General features: G+C 36.9%; 1 protein-coding gene across 6 annotated transcripts in view; it reads left to right on the top strand.

Moving 5' to 3' along the window:
- RYK (receptor like tyrosine kinase) overlaps positions 1–23,415 on the top strand; it is a 109,790-nt gene that overhangs the window by 63,527 nt on the left and 22,848 nt on the right. For all 6 annotated transcript variants that reach the window (XR_015132245.1, XM_086316136.1, XM_086316137.1 and 3 more), the window contains 4 exons: positions 3,484–3,553; positions 11,005–11,137; positions 12,018–12,127; positions 12,292–12,451. Coding sequence is in view for 5 of the 6 variants with exons in the window: in XM_086316136.1 (XP_086172262.1) it covers positions 3,484–3,553; positions 11,005–11,137; positions 12,018–12,127; positions 12,292–12,451 (473 nt within the window). In the remaining variant the exon portion in view is untranslated. The remainder of the gene's footprint in view (positions 1–3,483; positions 3,554–11,004; positions 11,138–12,017; positions 12,128–12,291; positions 12,452–23,415) is intronic.

The following is a 23,415-nucleotide window of genomic DNA, read 5'->3' as shown; positions in this document are numbered from 1 at the left end:
AGAGTAAAAAAGACATATCCTGCCATTTACTGAATGATCCTAAATTTTAAACAGTTTCTAAACAACTAAAATTTATTTCAACAGACATTGGGGTAAAGTGATTTTTCCAAAGTAGCAAGTGTTTCAGGTCCTTGGGTTTGTGTCTACCCATTTTGTATACCTACAAAAGTTTTAAGTGAAGCCATCTGGAGTGATTCCATGGATTAGTCTTGGAAGTAAGTGAAATTAATAATTTCTCAGCTTTGCCAGCTCCACTTTAAGGAATGTGTATGTAATCACGGTGCTTGTGTTTAGTGGTCTGGATTTTACTGATGGTTCAACATTTTCCTAGGTAGGACTGGGAGCTGGATGTTGGCTTTTCCAGTCTTTGTATCTTCTTCTCCCTCGTACTGGATTGATCATAAGATGTGTAAATTATTTTTTTTTTTTTACTGTTGACATACATTATTGGTTTCTTTGAAATTATTTTTAAAGATATACTCTTGACTTTGTTTTTAGTATCTAAAAACCATTTTAAAAAATTAAAATTCATTTTCAGTTACATAATGAAAATATACTATTCACTTAATGGAAATGTTCTTTTCAAACAGGAAAGAACATCCTCTATTCTATTAAGATAGAGGAATCCTTATAGATTTTTACAAATATTTGATGGCTTTGGATTCTTTTGAAGGTGAAAGGTATTAATAAATTGCATTATTGTGTTTTATTTCTAAAACATTGAACTAAAAGCCAATTTTAGTTCTTTTTGTTACCTGGAGAGAAAACCATGAGTTCAGAAGCTAAAAATAAAATGGAATAATCCTACTAATTTTGACTAGTATATGAAAATTAAATCTTTTTCTACTAATGTAGTGGTAGTTCTTTTTGTTTGTCTAGCTACATAGAGGTAAGAAGGAAACAATAAAATGCACCACAGTCTCTTGTGGGCATTCTTTTCTAGTTTGTTTGTAAAGTTAGAAAATTTAAACGGCACAGAAAAGTACAAAATATAGCTCTCCTACCTCTAAAAGTAGCCACCCTAAAGAATTTCTTATGACTCTTTACCAGTAAGAAGAAAAACATCCAAATATATCTAATTTTCAAAAACCATTTTTTACAATAATTTTTATTGGAGTATAGATGATTCACAGTGTTGTGTTAGTTTCTGCTGTGTAGCAGAGTGAGTTAGTTATACATACACATACGTCCACCGTTTTCGCTTCTTTTCCCATATATGTAGGTCATTACACAGTACTGATTTGAGTTCCCTGTGCTATACAGTAAGTTTCTGTTAGTTATTTTATATATAATAGTGTGTGTAAGTCAATGGTTTATCCCTCTTTCCCTTCCCCCCTTAGTAACCATAAGTTTGTTTTCTACGTCTGTGACTCTATTTCTGTTTTGTAAAGAGGTTTATTTGTATGATTTTTTTTAGATTCCACCTTAGCATGTGATATTAGCCTTTCTCTGTCTGACTTAATTCACTCTGTATGACTGTCTCTAGGTCCGTCTTCATTGCTGCAAATGGTGTTATTTCATACTTTTTTATGGCTGAGTAATATTCCATGTATATATGTACCACATCTTTATCCATTCCTCTGTTGATGGACATCCAGATAAATTTGATTTTGTAATATAGCTGATCCCATAAACATAGTTTTTTACCTTGCTTTTAAAATTTAATGTATCTTGTAAATATTCCTGTGTCAGTGCATGTAAGTCTGATTTTTAAAATTAAGATATCTGCCTAATGTTCTTGCATGCTAACATTTAACTAGGTCTCTGTTGATGGGCACTTTGGTTTTTGGTTGTTTTGAGTTTTTTGCTGTTACAACTGAACAGTATTCTTGTTAAGTTATGTATAGATGAGTTTTTGTGAGTAGACTTTTAGCAGTGGGATTGATGATGGTACATAGTATATGTATTTAAAAATTTTGTTAGATGTTGCTTCCTCTACCTAACCAAGATGCTGTTCATCTTGAGCCTGTTTCCTTACACTCTTGCCCAAACTGGCAGGTAGCTGACTTTTTTGTCTCTTCCAATCTTAAGAGGAAAATGGCATCTCCTAGTTTAATTTGCTGATGACTCAGACAGTAAAGAATCCCCCTGCAATACAGGAGACCCGGGTTCAATCCCTAGGTTGGGCAGATCCCCTGGAGAAGGGAATGGCTACCCACTCCCTTGAGAATTCTTGCCTTGAGAATTTCCATGGACAGAGGAGCCTGGCGGGCTACAGTCTGTGGGATCGCAAAGAGTCACACAACTGAGCGACTTTCACAGTTTAATTTGCATTTCTTTATTTAGGAATGAGGCACAAAATCCTTTTTTAATTTTGCTGATTCTTTATGTTTCTTTTTTAAGTAAACTGTTTATATCCTTTGCCTATTTTTCAATTTTTTTTTTCCTGTTGTATGAACTCTAAGGGGAGGAAATTGGCACAGAGTCAGACACGACTGGAGTGATTTAGCAGCAGCAGCAGCAGCATGCCTTATGTGTTACAGATATTTATCCAGCCTATTACTTTCTCTACTTTGTTTGTGAAACCTTATTTAATTTCAGCTTTATGTAGTCAAGCTTATCCTTACTGGCGTTTGTAAATATTAACCTTGTCAGTGAGATTCTATGTACTACAATAGAATTTTAGGCTAGACCTGTTTAGATTTACCTAAAACTTTTAATGGAAATTTACCATATAGTCTGTTATTCAGTCACTAAGTCACGTCTGACTTTTTGTGACCCCATGGACTATAGCGCTCCAGGCTCCTCTGTGTACCACTCTCTCCTGGAGTTGGCTCAAATTCATCTTGATCAAAATTCCAGCAGGTTTTTCTCATAGAAATAGAAAAACTGATGCTAAAATTAATGTGGAAATGTTAAAGATAAAAAAACAGCCAGAATAATCTTGAAAGAAAACAAATTTGGAGAATTTACACTATACTTGATTTTCAGATATAGTAGAAAGCTACAGTAATCAAGAGAAGTGTTATATAGACAAGATCAATGGAACAGATTCAGTTCAGTTCAGTTGCTCTGTTGTGTCTGACACTCTGCAACACCATGAAATGCAGCATGACAGGCTTCCCTGTCCTTCATTATCTCCCAGAGTTTGCTCAAATTCATGTCCATTGGGTCAGTGATGCCATCCAACCGTCTCATCTTCTGCAGCCCCCTTCTTCTCTTGCCTTTAATCTTTCCCAGCATCAAGATCTTTTCCAGTCAGTCAGCTCTTCATATCAGGTGGCCAAAGTATTGGAGCTTCAGCTTCAGCAACAGTCCTTCCAGTGATTATTCAGAGTTAATTTCCTTTAGGATTGACTGGTTTGATCTCCTTGAAGTCCAAGGGACTCTCAAGAGTCCTCTTTAGCACCACAATTCAAAAGCATCAGTTCTTTGGCTCTCAGCCTTCTTTGAGATAGTTCCTTATTAATATCAGAAAATATTGGTGTCATAAGTGTAATATTATCATACCATATATGACAATATTTTTTTCTTTATATACAGATCAAGCTTCTGAAATTCAGGTGACAATGATGCTCACCGAAAGTTGTAAGCTCCGAGGTCTTCATCACAGGTGAGAGGAGAAACCACTCAGCATTTAAGTATTAAATACACTTAATATATTATAACATAGTATGCTGCGTTTTTAAAAAATGTTGTAATGTTTTCTTAATTGAAAGCCTTTTTGGAATAGCTTAATTTTATTCCTAAATATAAAAATGAAATGCATGCTCATTGCACAAAATTTAAAAACATAATAAAATGTAAAGAAAAGTATATAAGCCCACATCTAGATAATTATAGCTGAGCTTTCAGGAAAAGGCTTATATTTATGTGTATATCTACCTTTAAAAAGTAGGATAATGATATACGTATGCTAAAAAAATATTTGTTAGGAAATTTTGCGCATATAGAGCAGGGGTCCCCAGGCCTGTTAGGAACTGGGCTGCACAGCAGGAAGTGAATGGTGGGTGATCTAGCAAAGCTTCATCTCCCGCTCCCCGTTGCTCGGTTTACCACCTGAATCCCCCCGCCCCTGCCGCATCTGTGGATAAATTGTCTTTTACAAATCCAGTCCCTGGTACCAAACAGGTTGGGGACCTCCAATGTAGAGTACCAAAGACCAGAATATAAACACCAGTAAGCCCGCAGCTTACATTCATTGATAGTTTACATTTTGCCGTTTGTGCTGTGCATGTGTATGTATCATTCATTTATTTAGACACATATAGCTAGATAGGTAGTTGTGATTGTGGAAATATTTTAAACTAAATTGGATATCTCAGCACTTCTAATGCATTTCCAGCATGCATTTTTCCAAAATGTTGAGAATATTTTCCTACAAAATCACAATACTATTATCTTTAATAAGGTTAGCATCCTTCTTTATAGCAAAACAATGTGTCTAACTTTTCATGTAAGTAACTATAGGTTCATATCCATATTTAAAAAGACTACTTAAAGTTCATTAAATGGTGCATCAAATTTTATTTAACCAGACTCTTATCATTAGTTTTCAGTATGATTTTTTTAAAAGATACATATAGTTCTATTATATGAAGAACTTTTTTTAAAAGCTTGATAGCAGTCCTTTTCAAGAGCTATAACAAGATATTCTAACTTCTGAGCCAAAAAGGACATAATTATAGTATCACATTATGTAGCGGTATCAGTGTTTGGGCAAGGTGTTTGTTGTTTTAAAGCACTGTACAGAGTCAGTTTAATTTGTGTGCCTACTGGAAGTTTGGTCACATATGTTTGAAAAATGGGAGGGTGACCATCCTTATTGGAAGATATTTATAGACTTCTAGGAAAAAATAAAGTAATATATGCAAAAGGCATTATACAGTGTAATTTTTGTGTACTTTGAGCAGTTACTTGAGTTCTGCAAAAAAAATGACTGTGCAGTTTTATTTTTGAATTTTATTTATACTTCAGTTCATATTCAAAAGAATTTGAGGACCTAAAAAGGCAGCTATAGTAAGATCAAAAAAATGGTAATGAAAACGAAACTGAGGTTTTTGGCATTGTGATGCTGGAAAAGCCAACAATAAGGAGACAAAGCAACTCTTAGCTTCTGGGCAAGCAAGGCTGAAGGAAGTATTAAAATTTGTTAAATCTCAGTATTAGAAGAGAAGGAAATGTATATGTTTCCTAGTGGAGAAAAGATTTTCTGGCTTCATACTCTGAGACAAATGTCTCATTAGGTTTATCATATATGTTGGATATTGATTAAGTTAATGAACATTGAAAATAAAGCAGCCAGAGACTTTTGAAAAAAATTGACCACACAGTAATGGAGGGCTAAAAATGTCCTTTTGAAGGATTAAAAGTCGTGTACTTTTAAGAATATTAACTTCCATTGGCCTGATTCACTGATTTAGTCTAAGTATAGAACTCATTTGAAGAGGAATGGATAGATAACTCATTCCTTAGATTATATTTTCTGAAAAAAGCTACATTTTATTTCCTCTGAGTAACAAGATAAGAACTGGGTAATGATGACCTGGGAAATGTTCTTGTTGACAGTGTTGGGAGTACTTGATTTATCATGCTGACCCTCGGAGGAAGAAGCAAAATGTTAAATACTAGTGTATAATATTAACCTAATACTTAGGTGCTTAGCTAGTATTCTTACCCTGATGAAAGATCTACACCACATCAGCACAAAAGTGGGTGGCAGGGATAAAAATAGACAAAGCTAGAATTTTCTCATGAAGCAGTTTTATATCCATGGTAGCCCAAAGATGCTTTGGCTGAAAAATGTTCAGAGCAAGCATTTGTAGCATTTTCTCAGGCAGCTTTATGCTACAGGATTTTCCAGCATCCAACTAGGATGAATTAGTAGCCACAAGATACCCTCTGGAGAAGGAAGTGGCACCCCATTCCAGTATTCTTGCCTGGAGAATCCTGTGGACAGAGGAGCCTGGTGGGCTGCTGTTCATGGGGTCACACAGAGTCGGACACAATTGAAGTGACTTAGCAAGATACCCTTAGATGGTGGAATGGGATGACTTACTGAATTAGTGATATTTGTTACTGAACATTCAGTGATTAGGAACAGTCTTCTAAAGATAGGTTATGGTTTGATCCTGATTAATTTTTCTTTCCAGTCATAAAGTGATACCAGGACTCCTAGGTTTTAAATTAGCAAAACTCATTGTTAATATGTAGAATGTATATGGTTCTTTCTACTCATTGTAGGAATTTATTTCATTTATAAGGGGACTAGGGTCTACATTTCTTTTTGACCCCTAAATTAGAGGTACCAAGGGAACATTTCATGCAAAGATGGGCACAATAAAGGACAGAAATGTCATGGACCTAACAGAAGCAGAAGATATTAAGAGGTGGCAAGAATACATAGAAGAACTATACAAAAAAGATCTTCATGACTCAGATAACCACAAAGGTGTGATCACTCACCTAGAGCCAGACATCTTGGAATGTGAAGTCAAATGCTGAGAATGCTGAGAAAACTCAGCAGTGGCCACAGGACTGGGTAAGGTCAGTTTTCATTCTGGTCACAAAGAACGGCAATGCCAAAGAATGTTCAAACTACTGCACGATTGCACTCATCTCACATGCTAGCAAAGTAATGCTCAAAATTCTCCAAGCCAGTCATCAACAGTACATGAACCGTAAACTTCCAGATGTTCAGGCTGGATTTAGAAAAGTCAGAGGAACTAGAGATCAAATTGCCAAGATCCATTGGATCATCGAAAAAGCAAGAGGGTTCCAGAAAAACATCTACTTTTGCTTCATTGATTAAACCAAAGCCTTTGACTGTGTAGATCACAACAAGCTTGGGAGAATTCTTCAAGAGATGGGAATACCAGACCACCTGACCTGCCTCCTGAGAAATCTGTATGCAGGTAAAGAAGCAACAGTTAGAACCAGACATGGAACAATAGACTGGTTCCAAATAGGAAAAGGAGTACGTCAAGGCTGTATATTGTCACCCTGCTTATTTAACTTATACGCAGAGTACATCATGCGAAATGCTGGGCTGAATGAAGCACAAGCTGGAATCAAGATTGCTGGGAGAAATATCAATAACCTCAGATATAGAAATGACACCACCCTTATGGCAGAAAGTGAAGAAGAACTAAAGAGCCTCTTGATGAAAGTGAAAGAGGAGAGTGGAAAAGCTGGCTTGAAACTCAACATTCAGAAAACGAAGATCATGGCATCTGGTCCCATCACTTCATGGCAAATAGATGGAGAAACAATGGAAACAGCGGCAGACTTTATTTTCTTGGGCTCCAATATCATTGCAGATGGTGACTGCAGCCATGAAATTAAAAGACTTGCTCCTTGGGAGAAGCTATCACCAACCTAGACAGCATATTAAAAAGCAGAGACATTACCTTGCTGACAAAGGTCTGTCTAGCAAAGCTATGGTTTTTCTAGCAGTCATGTATGGATGTGAGAGTTGGACTATAAAGAAAGCTGAGCACCGAAGAATTGTTGCTTTTAAACTATGGTGTTGTAGAAGACTCTTGAGAGTCCCTTGGACTGCAAGAAGATCAAACCAGTCCATCCTGAAGGAGATCAGTCCTGTCCATCCTGAAGAAGATCAGTCCTGGTTGTTCATTGGAAGGACTGATGCTGAGGCTGAAGCTCCAATACTTTGGCCACCTGATGTGAAGGACTGACTCATTGGAAAAGACCCTGATGCTGGGAAAGGTTGAAGGCAGGAGGAGAAGGGGATGACAGAGGATGAGATGGTTGGATGGCATCACCAACTTGATGGACATGAGTTTGAGCACTCCAGGAGTTGGTGATGGACAGGGAATCTTGGTGTGCTGCAGTCCATAGCGTTGCAAAGAGTCAGACACAACTGAGCGACTGAACTGAACTGTCTAGACTGCTCGTGGCTATGTGTGTGCATTTGTTTATTCATTGTTTTGTTCTCCTTTATTAAGTGCCCATTTTGCACTTGGAACACTGCCAGGCATGAGGGTTAAAAATGAGATAATGATCTTCAGTAATCAGATTATAGAATTTATCAAGCAAATTCAATATACTCAGCAACAAATGACGCCTGGTTTCTGATTTTACCTTTTTTAAAAAACTAGATGTGTAATTCATCATATTTACTTCATTATTTACCTTCTATGATTAAGAGTTGTAAAGGACTGAAATATTTTAAAGCATTTTGAAATTCTGTTCACTCCTTTTTCCAGTGGAATTTTTGAGAATAATTTTTATTGTAAGTTAAAATAGCTGTATAAATAAAAGATAGCTATCAGTTTACTTAAATTCCATTAGGACTGCTTCATAAAAAGTACTTGAGCTATTTTTCTTGTGGTTTGACCCTCCATTGGCCCAAGAGTGCCTGATGGTAGGCACTTTGCTGAATGCCTCTCAAATCACGCTGCAGGCCCACTCGGCAAGACGGAGAATTGTACTAGTTCTTGTCTCTACTCTCCCCGGAACCTACCTTTCCGTTATACACCTGCTTCTGCTCCCATCCACTCTTTTTATAGATCCCAGACCTTCCTCTTTATCATCCTTCCCTTTATAAACTGGGAAAAATGAAGAGCAGCCATCTGTTCTTTGAAAGAATTTTGTGCAGCGTGTTATTTCTCCTGGAGGGCTTTTAAATAAAGAATAAATGCTTTGATCTCATCCAGCAAACTTACTGTGCTTGAGTCAGATTCCTTTAACTCTGCTTAGTGAATTTCAGTCATGAGGAAAGGAGCAGAAAAATAATTTTGAAAGTTAAAGAGATTGAACAGCTCTTCACATACCTCTGAAGTCATAGTAGGTTCACTTAAACCTGAGTGCACACCTGTTCATCATTTTTTCCACTTTTATTGATAAATAATTGACATATCACTGTATAAGTTTCAAACATAAAGCATGATAGTTTGATTTATATATATTGTGAAATGATTACTGCAGTACATTCAGCTAACATTATCTTCTTATATAGATACAATAAAAGGGAAAGTAAGAATAAAGGAAAAAAGTTTCCTCCTTGTGATGAGAGCTCTTAGGTTTACTCTCTTAACCACTTTCCTGTACATTTCTACAGCAGTGTTAGCTGTAGTCATCAGGTTGGCTCAGAGGGTAAAGTGTCTGCCTGCAATGCAGGAGACCCGAGTTCGATCCCTGGGTTGGGAAGATCCCCTGGAGAAGGAAATGGTAACCCACTCCAGTATTCTTGCCTGGAGAATCCCATGGACAGAGGAGCCTAGTGGGATACAGTCCACGGGGTCGCAAAGAGTCGGACACGACTGAGTGACTTCACTTCAGTACTTATAATGAGAAGTCCTTGCCTTTGGATCACCTCTCTCCAATCCTCCTGCTGCAGTTATTTTAGGATGTATGGGACTTGGTGTGAAAAGAATCTCTGCCTTGCTTCCCTGGTAGGGAATATCCAGTGATCCAGGGGAAAACAGGGTTTTAGAATCAGATGAAGACTTGACTTTTTCCTTCATGTGCTTGCAGTTGTTCTTGGCAGATAACCTTATCACTTACCCCTGCATGGATTACCTCCTCTGTGAAGTGGAACTAATCATCGCTGCCACTCCCAGGCTGTAATACAAGCAAGAAGCCTTACAGAGAGGTTACCACATACAAGTTTACTGATCTAGTCTTCATTTTCCTGGTTCCTCAGGATCAGTGCTTTCTGTCTTAGTAGCTCCTGCACAGCAGAAGGGGGGCCCATAGCTTTCACTTGTGCACTGTTAGGCCAAAATTGTGTGACTGCGGTTTTAATAAATATATACTCAATTGAAACAACTTAGGAAATACAGAAAAGCAAGGTAGGAATAATCTAAAGTCCCACAACTCAGACAACAACTCTTGGCACATTTTTGTGCAGAGTTTTGTTATTTCTCTACTATATTTGTAATTATCCTGCAAACGTGTGAATTTTGTATCTTGCTTTCCTATAATGTAAGCTTTTACTCATATTCTCGTAGCATCTCTTTGTGACTACTTGTTTTGTATACTAGCCTATTATTTGGCTGTACTTTCTTACTTTCGGACAGTCATGTTGTTTGCAACTTTTTAGTAATAATCCTGCATTAACAATCCTTGTTCATATAGCTTTATGTTAAATAATGTTTCCTTATTTATATGCTTAGAGACAATTTTCTAAGTTAAGGAGGAGAAGTGTTTTTAAGGTTGTCGTTTGGTGTTATTTTTTAGATATTTATTAAATGCTTATTTCTGTGACACAGAATACAAAGCATTGGGTATTTTAAAAAATTCACTTTAGTTTTTGCCATCTAGGAATTTTCAGCTTAGTGGGGGAAATGAAGTATTAATAATTATGTAAAAAGTTATGTAACTTTGGGAAAAATTATTTCCAGTACCAGTGGAAGAGATGTCACTAGGCATAGGATGTATGTATTTATGTCTGCCCTGGAGATTTTAAAAGGAACAAGTTTTTTGTTTTTTTTTTAAATTACATGCTTGGCTTTTTGCATATCACAGCAACTTTGTATGGTTGGGGGTGTCCCTATGTTAGAGATGTGGAAACTAAGGCCAAGAAAGATGGTCACACAGACAGTAAATGGTAAATTTAGGATTTAGAAATCTCATGTGAACTGCTAAGAACTCTTTGGCTTTGTGAGATAGTTTTAGGCTCTTGATTATCATATTCTTTTCTGTAGACTGCATTGGGGCCCTTTTTTTTTTAAGTGTTGCTAATGAACCAAGTAAGCTATTATCATATGCTCATGATCAAGTCATTTTTTGGGTCTCTCTCTGATTACCCTTTAGAGTAACGATTTAGTCTGGCTAGAGTAGTATCTTAGAAGAATCTAGTCCACAGGAAATAGCTTTTGAGTTTTTTCCCTATCAAGAAAGTGGATACATGGGAAGCATTAAAGTCTATTCCAAAAGAGCTTTATAATTTTACAATTTAAATGGTTATATATTTTTAAATAAGTTTGAGATTTTCTTGTTTTCTTTTAGGTTATCTTTATTTTACTACTTTTAATTAAAAATAGCCCCCTGAAGTTTCAGATTTCACTTGTGTTCTCCTGATTTCTTATTATTTTATAGAAATCTTCTTCCTATTACCAATGTGTGTATAGAAGAAGGAGAAAAGCCCATGGTGATATTGCCTTACATGAATTGGGGGAATCTTAAATTGTTTTTACGGCAGTGCAAATTAGTAGAGGCCAATAATCCGCAGGTGAGAAAAATTTGCCCAAATACCAATTATTTGCCAGTAGCTTCTAAATAATATCTTTGAAAGTAGATGTTAACATACAAACTGTTTAGAAGACTGCAAAAAGAAACTCACACTGAACCAGAAGGTGTTGCTAACCTGTTGATTTAGAGGAAGATGGTTTGTGATTCTTGTCTTGAGGCTGGTGCTGAAGGTTTCCCATTGTGTGTTATTCATAACCACCTCAGACCCTCTGTAACACCATCTCAGTCATTTTCCTGATAATTCTTTGAAGGTACTTGCACTAGATCTTCCTTCTAGAAATGAAAATAGACCTTACAGAGGTCGTACTCCCCCCAAAATCTGGTGATAGCCAGAGGTATACATTGTGGGGAATAAGGTGATAACCAGGATTTCCAACAAGTTGTTGGAGGCTGTGTCCCTCAGCATCATCTGGGGAAAAATTTCATTCCTTAACCTACAATTCAGGCACACTGGCTTCAGAGAGCACATCAGAGTTAGCTGTAAACTTGCGTTAGTTTGAAAATGGTCTCTAGGGGATAACCTCCTATAAAATAACAAGTTATTGAATTATAAACATTAGAAATATGGAGAATTCAGCATTCATTGATCAGTTGTTTATTGAGCCACTACTGTATATTCTGGATTTTGGGGTGATATGCCTAACAAATGAGAGATAGTAAACTAAATGGTCAACTATAAGGACTATAGTAGATATAAGAAGCTATGGGAACATATTCTTAGTCAAGAAGTAGCTTTTTAAAACTCAGTGTGCAGGTATAAAGAAAGTATTTGGGGATGGAGTAAGATGTGGGATAAAATAAACAACTACCATTAATGTTTTTGTGCTAACCACAAGCATTGTCATTTTCTGTTACCTCAGGCAATTTCTCAACAAGACCTGGTCCACATGGCTATTCAGATTGCCTGTGGAATGAGCTATCTGGCCAGAAGGGAAGTCATCCACAAAGACCTGGCTGCTAGGAACTGCGTGTAGGTGCCATGACTTGTCACTGTGGTTTGATGTTCAGCGCTCCCTGGATTTGGGGTTCTCTCGAGGAGTCACAGTGGGGATTGTGTTGTATTTAAGAGTGACTGTGCTCCTTATTTTTTTTCAGTATGCTGATTGTATTTGATGTTCATGTCTTTCTTTTCAGCATTGATGACACACTTCAAGTTAAGATCACAGACAATGCCCTCTCTAGAGACTTGTTCCCCATGGACTATCATTGTTTGGGAGACAATGAAAACAGGCCGGTTAGGTGGATGGCTCTTGAAAGTCTGGTTAATAATGAGTTCTCCAGCGCTAGTGATGTGGTAAGTGCTGAGACGCCCATATAGCAACAAAATGTAGAATAGGCTCCGAACACTTTGAGTGTTTTCCACTTTTTTTAATCTAGTATCTGTTCCCCCAAATTTTTTACTCAGAAACAAGTGTAGTTAGCTCCCTGTCAGCTAATTTGTGGAGACGAGCTGCAGCCCAAACCATGGACCATCACTGTGTGTAATCTCATTCCATCCTCACAATAACCAGTGAGAGAGAGGTAGACACCATCCCAGTTTTAAAGGTAATGATATTGAAGATAGGCTATTTAAGTCTCAGAGTGAGCAAGTGGCTGTCAGATAGTAAAGATTTATTGTTTTCTTTTTTTTTCAAATGACCTCTTCCAGGTTTTATGGCCTGTATAATTTATAATTCCCCAGATGCCACTCTCTTCCCCCTTGTCAGTGTCTAGGTGGTTCTGTTTATTCAAGGAGATCATATAGTGGGATCCTTTAAACTTAGCAATGTATAGTTTCAGAAGCCACATTTATTGGTGTGTATTTTGCAGATATTTTAATTGTTTTTAATTTCTGTCACATTTTAGTTTGATTTAGAAAATTATTTTTCTGTCTCTCGCTTACTGTGCTTTATTATTATAGCTGAATATTTAGAGATTAGGTAAAACTTCTGCTTCCAAGTCCCCTGTATCAACCAGGATCTGTTAGTGTTGCATGTAAAATTTTGTAGGGTAACTTGCTTCAAAGTTTCAGCTGTACAAATCGGACTTACCATATCATTGTATCCTGGGTCTCAGCGATTTATTTATAATATAGGGTTACCCTTTTACTAAGTTTGTGTTGTTTAAGGACTTCTCATTTAATACACACTTTTTTTCAGTGTATTAGTATCCTGTGATTGCTGTTGTTTACACCCTTGGTGGTAAAACAGCAGAGATTTATTCTCTCACAATTGAATTCTGGAAGTCACAGGTTTGAAATCAGGGTGTAGGCAGGACCATGCTCCCTCCAGAGCTCCTAAGGGAGAAACTTTCCTTGCCTCTTCCAGCTTCTGGTGGCTGTTGGCATTCCTTGGCTTGTGGTTACATCTCTCTGCTCCATGTTCATATCATCTTATCCTCCATGTGCTTATCTCTCAAAACTCCCTCTACCTCTCTTACAGTGATACGTATGATTGCATTTAGGACTCACCTCAAAATCCAGAAGTTACTACTCTCAAGGTCCTTAATTTAATCACAGCTTTTGTCATATAAGGTGATATTTATATATTTCAGGGATTAGAATGTGGACATATCTTTGTTGCCACCATTCAATCCACCCCTCAGTAATTGAAGTTATTTAATATTTCCTTGTTGAAAGCAGGTATTCCAGTTTAAACCCTTTGAAATGAGAATAATTTATTTGGGGAGAAACCCTCTCTTGTTATTATAATCTTTTACTTAAAATTTGTTTTTTCTTTGTCAGAAGTTAGGTTGGCTATTTGATACATTGTGCCTTTCTGCAAACCAGGTGTCTTGATAAAATGTACTCACTCGATGTGAATGAACAATTTACATATGTACTTTTTAAAGGTTTTTTTTTTTTTCCTGTAAATGAAAATTTACATATGAATGAAAATTATGCATATCTACAAAATTCTGTTTTAATTTAATTTAAAGTCAGCTACTCTCTGTAAAAATAAAGTAAAACAGCTTATCTGACACTTGTCAGATGGGCAGAGTAAATATTGATGATGGGGACTTCCCTGGTTGTCCAGTGGCTAAGACTCTGTGCTCCCAATGCAGGGGCCCAGTTTCGATCCCTGGTTAGGGAGCTAGATCCCACATGGCGAAACTAACAGTTCGCAGGCTACAACTCAAGATCCCACATGATGCAACTAAGACCCAGTACAGCCAAATAAAAATAAATATTAAAAAAATATATGGATGATGATAAGAAGGATGTTTTCTGCTTCTTGGAGCAGCTGCTAAGGTTAATAGTGGATAGAAACTAGCTTCATGTTGCGACAGTCTTTGCCAGCCAGAGGCGTGGGTTCTGCTGGAGAATGGGTGGAAGTGGGAGAAATAAATGTTGATTCTTAGATACAGAGCCCTGAGGGTTCAGCTTGTATGCAGCGGGGAACTAGGTCTAGTCTGTTCTTCCAGAGCTGTGATAATAAAACTTCTCTAACATTAATGTCACAAAGTTAAAATTCCAAGTAAAGCAGTACAGATACACAAAGCAGCTTACATAATTCCATAGTTACGTAAAGAGAACCTGGACTTCTTTGCAGGGAAGGAGGGGTGGCTTTTTTGTTTTTTATGTTTATGTTTCTCAAATGATATTTTTAAAAAGGAAGGCAGAATTTAGGCCAGCACACAGCTGCTACCTTGAATGACAGTAAAGACCGGTTATATTCAAGTGCTTGTTTTTCAGGTTGCCAAACCCATGTTCAGAAGTTCTGAATAGTAGATGAAATACCAGTTTCTACACCAAGCAAAACTGTTCTCATGGGGGCGAAAATTGAGTTTAACTTTGGTATTAGAATATAATTCTAAAACATAATATCGGTTGAATTAGAGCTGTATGGTTTTCAAATTCACCCCTGTAGTAGGAAAGCCTACATATGAACACTTTGAATGTAGAAAAGTAAAAGAAACTTTCCTTAAATTTTCTTTGAAAATATCATTCCATAGTTAATTTAAAAGATTAATTTATTCATCTCTTCGGATGTTAATATTCTTTTCAGTGGTTGATGTTAAAATTTTATGATTTTATTACTCATTGAAATATAGCATAGTTGCCTTAGCAGACATGAGGTGGCAGTCATGGTGAACTCAAAACTAGTCTAACAGGCAGGAAACCTGGACGTATTTCTGAGATTACAGTCTTCAGGAATGCCAGATAACTTCAAGGGATTGGGGATTGTTTGATTATTCTCTTAGAAAAATTTTCAGAGGGTATGCATGATGGTACTGTTTGGTTGCACAATGAAAATCCCCAAATATGCATGCTTAACTTAATGCATCTGCTTATTTCTGTGTAAGTATTCCATTGTATATTTAAGCCGTATTAAGAAATTTTTTAAGGAGATATTTTTAGTAACATTTATCACATATTTCACAGGAACTCCAGAGCAAAAATTAGATGATACACTTCAACTAATGAGGTTTCAGTTAATAATATATTTCTAAGCAATATGATCTACATCTTTTTTTTTTTTTTAATTTTATTTTTAAACTTTACATAATTGTATTAGTTTTGCCAAATATCAAAATGAATCCATCACAGGTATACATGTGCTCCCCATCCTGAACCCTCCTCCCTCCTCCCTCCCCATGATCTACATCTCTTCAGCTTGGTAGACTGTGCTGTATTAGCTGGCAGGGTCCATGTAGAGCATACATTGCTTAGTTAAGCAAATATTTCAAAATCATAGTTCAGTTAAGTTCAGTTCAATTCAGTCACTCAGTCGTGTCCAATTCTTTGCGACCCCGTGAATCGCAGCACACTAGGCCTCCCTGTCCATCACCAACTCTCAGAGTTCACTCAGACTCACGTCCATCGAGTCATTGATGCCATCCAGCCATCTCATCCTCTGTTGTCCCCTTCTCCTCCTGCCCCCAATCCCTCCCAGCATCAGAGTCTTTTCCAATGAGTCAGCTCTTTGCATGAGGTAGCCAAAGTACTGGAGTTTCAGCTTCAGCATCATTCCCTCCAAAGAAATCCCAGGGCTGATCTCCTTCAGAATGGACTGGTTGGATCTCCTTGCAGTCATAGTTAGGATCAGTTATTCTTACTGTTACTATATTTTACAAATTTTACAAGAGTTCATATATAAGAACTTGCCTTCCGTCAGGATATAGTCATACCAAATACCCTGTTACTTGATCACTTGATGGCTTTATTTTTAAAAATCACCACAGTCTTACTGGTAAGAAGCTTAACAGGAAGATTACTTTAAAATCATCTCTACTTTTAGTGTGTCAGCATAAACTTGAAATATCTGTGTGACCCAAGTTCTTCGGAGCAGTATTTAGAACATGATAGTGAACATACCTGTCGATTTACATTTAACATGGTCAGATCCTAAAAGGTTCAGATTTGTCTTCTTTAGGTTCTTATAATGTCATTTCTTTTAAGATAGATATATTTTTCCCTTAAGTATCTTTTGTCTTGGATAATTGAGATTGAAAGGAATGAAAATACCTTTCCGTTTCCTGTGACTCTGATGGGACTTATTTAGTGTAAAAATCCAGCCTTTCAGTTTGGTGAGATTGAATATTTTTTGAATTCTTATATTAAAGCACACGTATTAAATTGCCTTTTAACTTTGGTATTGAAAATGTATAATCATGTATTCTGATCCCACTTTTCCTTTAAGGACGGAGTTGGTTGTTTTTTTTTTTTTTTTTAATTTTGAAATTTTTTATTTTATATTGGCATATGGCCATTTAATAATGTTGTGATAATTTCAGGTGGACAGCAAAAGGACTCAGCCATACATATACATGTGTCCATTTTCCTGGAGTTGGGATTTTAAAAAACTACATTTAACAGTCTACTTTTGGGCTGTAAAACTTCATTCAGAGTCAAATGCAAAATAAGTAGTGTAACCTCCATTCCCACCAGAATATCTATGCGTGTAAAATACCTGTTTTAGCTATTAATGTAACATCAAACAAATGATATTACTGCCTTGGAAGGGACATTTTCTCTGCCCTTTGAAAGACCCTTAATATTTTTGCGTTCCTTTATATTTAAAAGTTCTCCTTGTAAATACATTAATGTTTTCCATCTTAAAAATAATACATTGCATTTCTGGCTTGTGTTTTAACAGTTTTTACTGGAAGGATTCAATATTTCACTATGTCGACATTCTTAGAATGTTAATATAAGCTTTTAACTGTTGAATGTAGGAAATATGCACAATTAGATTTGACTAGTTATAAATCTCTAATATTATTCTAAGATATGATGTCATCCTAACCATTCTTAAGAATTTCTGGATATTGTTTTTATTCTGTTTTCATCAGATGTGGTACTGCCATAGATTTTTTTTTTTTTTGGTGACTTTCTTTTCCTTTATTTGAAAACAGATTTCTTGATTTATATCTTCTTTGAATTATTTAGCTAATTATAGTAGCTAACATAATTCTTCTAAGAGGCTACCTTCTATTAAGAGACAAATGCAATTAGAAATGCACAATTAAGAGTTTTTCATGGTAGTTTTCTTGTCTTTGTGGTATTACATAGTGTTTAAAAAGCATTTTCTTGGAAAAAAACAAATCAAGGAAATGATTTCCTTGCTAGTCTTAGCAATGTAGTTTGTGGCAATGAGGAGATCCTTTAAGGTATTTGAACAGTTTTTAGGGTGCAGGGCATATGAAAAGTGGGCTTCCCTGGTGGCTCAGATGGTAAATAATCTGCCTGTAGTATGAGACCTGACTTTGATCCCTGGGTTGGGAAGATCCTCTGGAGAAGGGAACAGTATTCTTGCCAGGAAAATCCCATGGCCAGAGGAGCCTGGCAGACTACAGTCCATGGGGTTGCAAAGAGCTGGACACGACTGAGTGACTAACACTTTCACTTTTTACACATGAAAATGTATTCATTGACATAATTTTTTTTGTGAACGTTAGAGATTATTTCTAGAAGAAGAAGAGAAATCTGTTAAGTTATCCAGATATTCTGTTTGGTGCAGAGTGCTTCTTATTACTCCTATTTGCCCAGTGCCATGGAAAGTCACTGCCACAATCCTGAACAGACTCAAGCAGGAGAAACTCATGTTTGTAATATGCCCAGGAAGAGTGGTCTTCTGAACTGCTGTGATACTGTGGTATCAGAGAGAGAGCTGTAGTTTTCAGAGAAGGCTTATTATTTTTAAAACAACAGAAAATGTTCCATTTTATGCTATTCCTTCATTATTAATTTTCAAATAATACTTAAGAGTCCCATTACTTATTTTGTTTCCATTATGGTTGACATTTTATACATCAGCAATCTTACAGACGTGTTTTTCATTTATTTTTGGTTGCACTGGATCTTCATTGCTCTGCACAGGTTTTCTTTAGTTGCAGTGAGTGGGGGCTGTTCTCTAGTCACACCATGTAAGCTTCTCATGGAGGTGGCTTTTCTTGTTGCAGACAACAGGCTCTAGGATGCATGGTCTTCAGCAGTTGCAGCACACGGGCTCAGTAGTTGTGGCGCACGAGTTTAGTTGCTCTGTGGCACGTGAAATCTTTCCAGACCAGGGATGGCAGCTGTGTCCTCTGCATTGGCAGGTGGATTCTTAACCACTGTACCACCAGGGAAATCCTGGACTTATTATTTAAATATTAAATTTATATTAAGATGAATTGGTTAAAAGATGTTAGGAAAAAGCTGGAGAAATGAAAAGATCTTTGAGACAGTAGGAAATAAGGATTTAAAGTTTAATATTAACATTAAGAAAAATATTGTTTAGTTTTATGAAATAGTTCTAATATTTCCTGAGAAAGAGGAATAAGTGGATTTACTTTTGGAACAGTTAATATAGTTTTAAAGTGACCAGTTCTTGTCTTGTGATCAAGTAGTTACCCTCGATACATTTTTTGTATTTGGTTCTCCTTGAGACTAGATTTGATTTAGGTCATACCTGAATGGTTTAGTGGTTTTCCCCACTTTCTTCAATTTAAGGCTGAATTTGGCAATAAGGAGTTCATGATCTGATCCACAGTCAGCTCCTGGTCTTGTTTTTGCTGACTGTATAGAGCTTCTCCATCTTTGGCTGAAAAGAATACAATCAATCTGATTTCGATGTTGGCCATCTGGTGATGTCCATGTGTAGAGTCTTCTCTTGTGTTGTTGGAGGAGGGTGTTTGCTATGATAAGTGCATTCTTTTGGCAAAACTCTATTAGCCTTTGCCCTGCTTCATTCTGTACTCCAAGGCCGAATTTGCCTGTTACTCCAGTTGTTTCCTGACTTCCTACTTTGGCATTCCAGTCCCCTATAATGAAAAGGACATCTTTTTGGGGTGTTAGTTCTAAAAGGTTTTGTAGGTCTTCATAGAACCATTCAACTTCAGCTTCTTCAGCGTTACTGGTCAGGGCATAGACTTGGATTACTGTGATATTGAATGGTTTGCCTTGGAAACGAACAGAGATCATTCTGTCATTTTTGAGATTGCATCCAAGTACTGCATTTCAGACTCTTTTGTTGACTATAATGGCTACTCTATTTCTTCTAAGGGATTCCTGCCCACAATAGTAGATAAAATGGTCATCTGAGTTAAATTCACCCATTCCAGTCCATTTCAGTTTGCTGATTCCTAGAATGTCCACTTTCACTCTTGCCATTACCTGTTTGACCACTTCCAATTTGCCTTGATTCATGGACCTAACATTCCAGGTTCCTATGCAATATTGCTCTTTACAGCATCAGACCTTGCTTCTATCACCAGTCACATCCACAATCGGGTGTTGTTTTTGCTTTGGCACCATCCCTTCATTCTTTCTTAAGTTATTTCTCCACTGATCCATTCAGGTATGACCTAAATCAAATCCCTTATGATTATACAGTGAAAGTGACAAATAGACTTAAAGGACTAGATCTGATAGACGGAGTGCCTGATGAACTATGAACAGAGGTTCGTGACATTGTACAGGAGACAGGGATCAAAACCATCCCCAGGAAAAAGAAATACAAAAAAGCAAAATGGCTGTCTGAGGAGGCCTTACAAATAGCTGTGAAAAGAAGAGAAGTGAAAAGCAAAGGAGAAAAGGAAAGATATAAGCATCTGAATGCAGAGTTCCAAAGAATAGCAAGGAGAGATAAGAAAGCCTATCTCAGCGATCAATGCAAAGAAATCAAGGAAAAGAATAGAATGGAAAAGACTAGATCTGTCTTCAAGAAAATTAGAGATACCAAGGGAACATTTCATGCAAAGATGGGCTTAATAAAGGACAGAAATGATATGGACCTAACAGAAGCAGAAGATATTAAGAAGAGGTGGCAAGAAAACACAAAAGAACTATACAAAAAAGATCTTCACGACCCAGTTAATCACGATGGTGTGATCATCACCTAGAGCCAGACATCCTGGAATGTGAAGTCAAGTGGGCCTTAGGAAGCATCTCTACGAACAAAGCTAGTGGAGGTGATGGAATTCCAGTTGAGCTATTTCAAATCCTGAAAGATGATGCTGTGAAAGTGCTGCACTCAATATGCCAGCAAATTTGGAAAACTCAGCAGTGGCCACAGGACTGGAAAAGGTCAGTTTTCATTCCAATCCCAAAGAAAGGCAATGCCAAAGAATGCTCAAACTACCACACAATTGCACTCATCTCACATGCTAGTCAAGTAGTGCTCAAAATTCTCCAAGCCAGGCTTCAGCAATATGTGAACCATGAGCTCCAGATGTTCAAGCTGGTTTTAGAAAAGGCAGAGGATCCAGAGATCAAATTGCCAACATCCGCTGGATCATTGAAAAAGCAGGAGAGTTCCAGAAAAGCATCTATTTCTGCTTTATTGACTATGCCAAAGCCTTTGACTGTGTGGATCACAATAAACTGTGGAAAATTCTGAAAGAGATGGGAATACCAGACCACCTGACCTGCCTCTTGAGAAACCTATATGCAGGTCTGGAAGCAACAGTTAGAACTGGACATGGAACAACAGCCTCGTTCCAAATAGGAAAAGGAGTACATCAGGGCTGTATATTGTCACCCTGTTTATTTAACTTATTTGCAGAGTACATCATGAGAAACTCTGGGCTGGAGGAAGCACAAGCTGGAATCAAAATTGCTGGGAGAAATATCAATAAGCTCAGATATGTAGATGACACCACCCTCATGGCAGAAAGTGAAGAGGAACTAAAGAGCCTCTTGATGAAAGTGAAAGAAGAGAGTGAAAAAGTTGGCTTAAAGCTCAATATTCAGTAAACTAAGATCATGGCATCTGGTCCCATCACCTCATGGCAAATAGATGGGGAAACAGTGGAAACAGTGAGAGACTTTATTTTTCTGGGCTCCAAAATCACTGCAGATGGTGATTGCAGCCATGAAATTAAAAGATGCTTACTCCTTGGAAGGAAAGTTATGACCAACCTAGACAGCATATTAAAAAGCAGAGACATTACTTTGCCAACAAAGGTCAATCTAGTCAATGCTATGGTTTTTCCAGTGGTTATATATGAATGTGAGAGTTGGACTGTGAAGAAAGCTGAGCACCGAAGAATTAATGCTTTTGAACTGTGGTATTGGAGAAGACTCTTGAGAGTCCCTTGGACTGCAAGGAGATCCAACCAGTCCATCCTAAAGGAGATCAGTCCTGGGTGTTCATTGGAGGGTCTGATGTTGAAGCTGAAACTCCAGTACTTTGGCCACCTGATGCGAAGAGCTGACTCATTGGAAAAGACTCTGATGCTGGGAAAGATTGACGGCAGGAGGAGAAGGGGACGACGGAGGATGAGATGGTTGGATGGCATCACCGACTTGATGGACATGAGTTTGGGTAGGCTCTGGGAGTAGGTGTTGGGCAGGGCGGCCTGGCGTGCTGCAGCTCATGGTGTCACAAAGAGTCAGACATGACTGAACGACTGAACTGAGCTGAGAATAGATATTTTCCTTAAGAGATCTTGTGAACGTCTGTTTCCTCTCCTGCCTTATCCTTATTGTTCTATTTAATATTCCCTTCAAATGGCCCCATTGTTCTGATGGAGCAATGTCAAAGCATCTGATTCCATGGAGGAAAGTACTGTCTATAGCAGATATATGTGATGGCTTGGTAGGCATCCAATATTAGATCTGAGGACAGATTTATGGTAGACTTGGTCTCTTTTCAGTCATGTTGACACTGTGTGCCCAAAGATTGCTGACTTTTGAAGCTGAGTTAACGACATGTACTAAATGTGATTTGTTGCAGTCAGTGTGTATTTTTTGTCAGTGCATTATATATACGGTCATTGTACACTTGGGGACATTTTTTTTTAACTGTGGTAGAATAATATTGCCATAATATAAAATATCGTGGCATTAATATAAAGATTATTAAAATTTTTAGGTGATAGTTTACACTGAAGAGTTATTAAAAAGACCCCTTTAAAGCTCACTTGTATAAATTTATTAATCAGATCCCTGCCTCTGTCCTTTGCCTCTCTCTCTCTGTTCAACATACCACCACTGTGCATCCAGTAAAGCTTTTTTATTTTATTTTTTGTTTTAACAGTGATGGATATGATTTATTGATAAACTGATCACTAATAAAAGTAAGTTTTATACTAACTTCCTTACAATTCAAGTAGGTCACAGAATGAAGAAAGCAAAGCAAAGCAAAGCAAATCCCCAGTCCTTAACCTCTAAATGTTACATTTCCTTCCAGCTTACCTGAATATACAAATATACGAATGACTGTGTATGGAGCTATACCATTAAATTTACTTGAGTAGTTTTATTTTTTTCTTACTTAAATGTTTACTTATCTAATTAGAAAAAATTAAAGAACCATCAGTTTGAATTAGAGCAGTTAACACAAAGGGGCAACAAACTAAAAAAAAAATCAAATGGCTAAAAATAACTCAGTTATAAAAGTACAATTTACAGTATCATTTATCTCAGTACAAGAAACAAAACCACTAAATGTCTTCTAGATAAGACTGTTTTCTCTGCAGAAAGGAAAAAAAAAAAGCAACTAATGATTTGCAACTATAATCCAATATAACTATTATTTACCCCAGCAGCATCTAAAAATACATGAACCACACAGCACAAAAATCTCCCTTTAGAAAATTATTGTATTAGTTAAGCTGTTTATTCTTGCTGTGAAGTTAGTTTCATTTGTATAGGCCACAAAAGTTTAATTGGCACATTTTACATAAGAATAAGACAAAGTAAGTCATTCTTCTTTTTAAAAATTATGGGATATTCCATTTTCAAAGAACAATCCCAGATACTTTGTTCATTGTATCAGTGTTCTACCATAAGCAGTCAGGCTTTTTAAATGATCACTAAGTATTCAAATACCTGAAGTTTATCAATGCTGT

The sequence above is a fragment of the Bos grunniens genome, chromosome 1 (assembly GCF_055505025.1).
Source record: "Bos grunniens cultivar Pamir isolate PY7600 chromosome 1, Bosgru_T2T1.0, whole genome shotgun sequence".
Lineage (NCBI taxonomy): Eukaryota > Metazoa > Chordata > Mammalia > Artiodactyla > Bovidae > Bos > Bos grunniens.
This window is presented reverse-complemented; position numbering and strand designations above follow the sequence as displayed.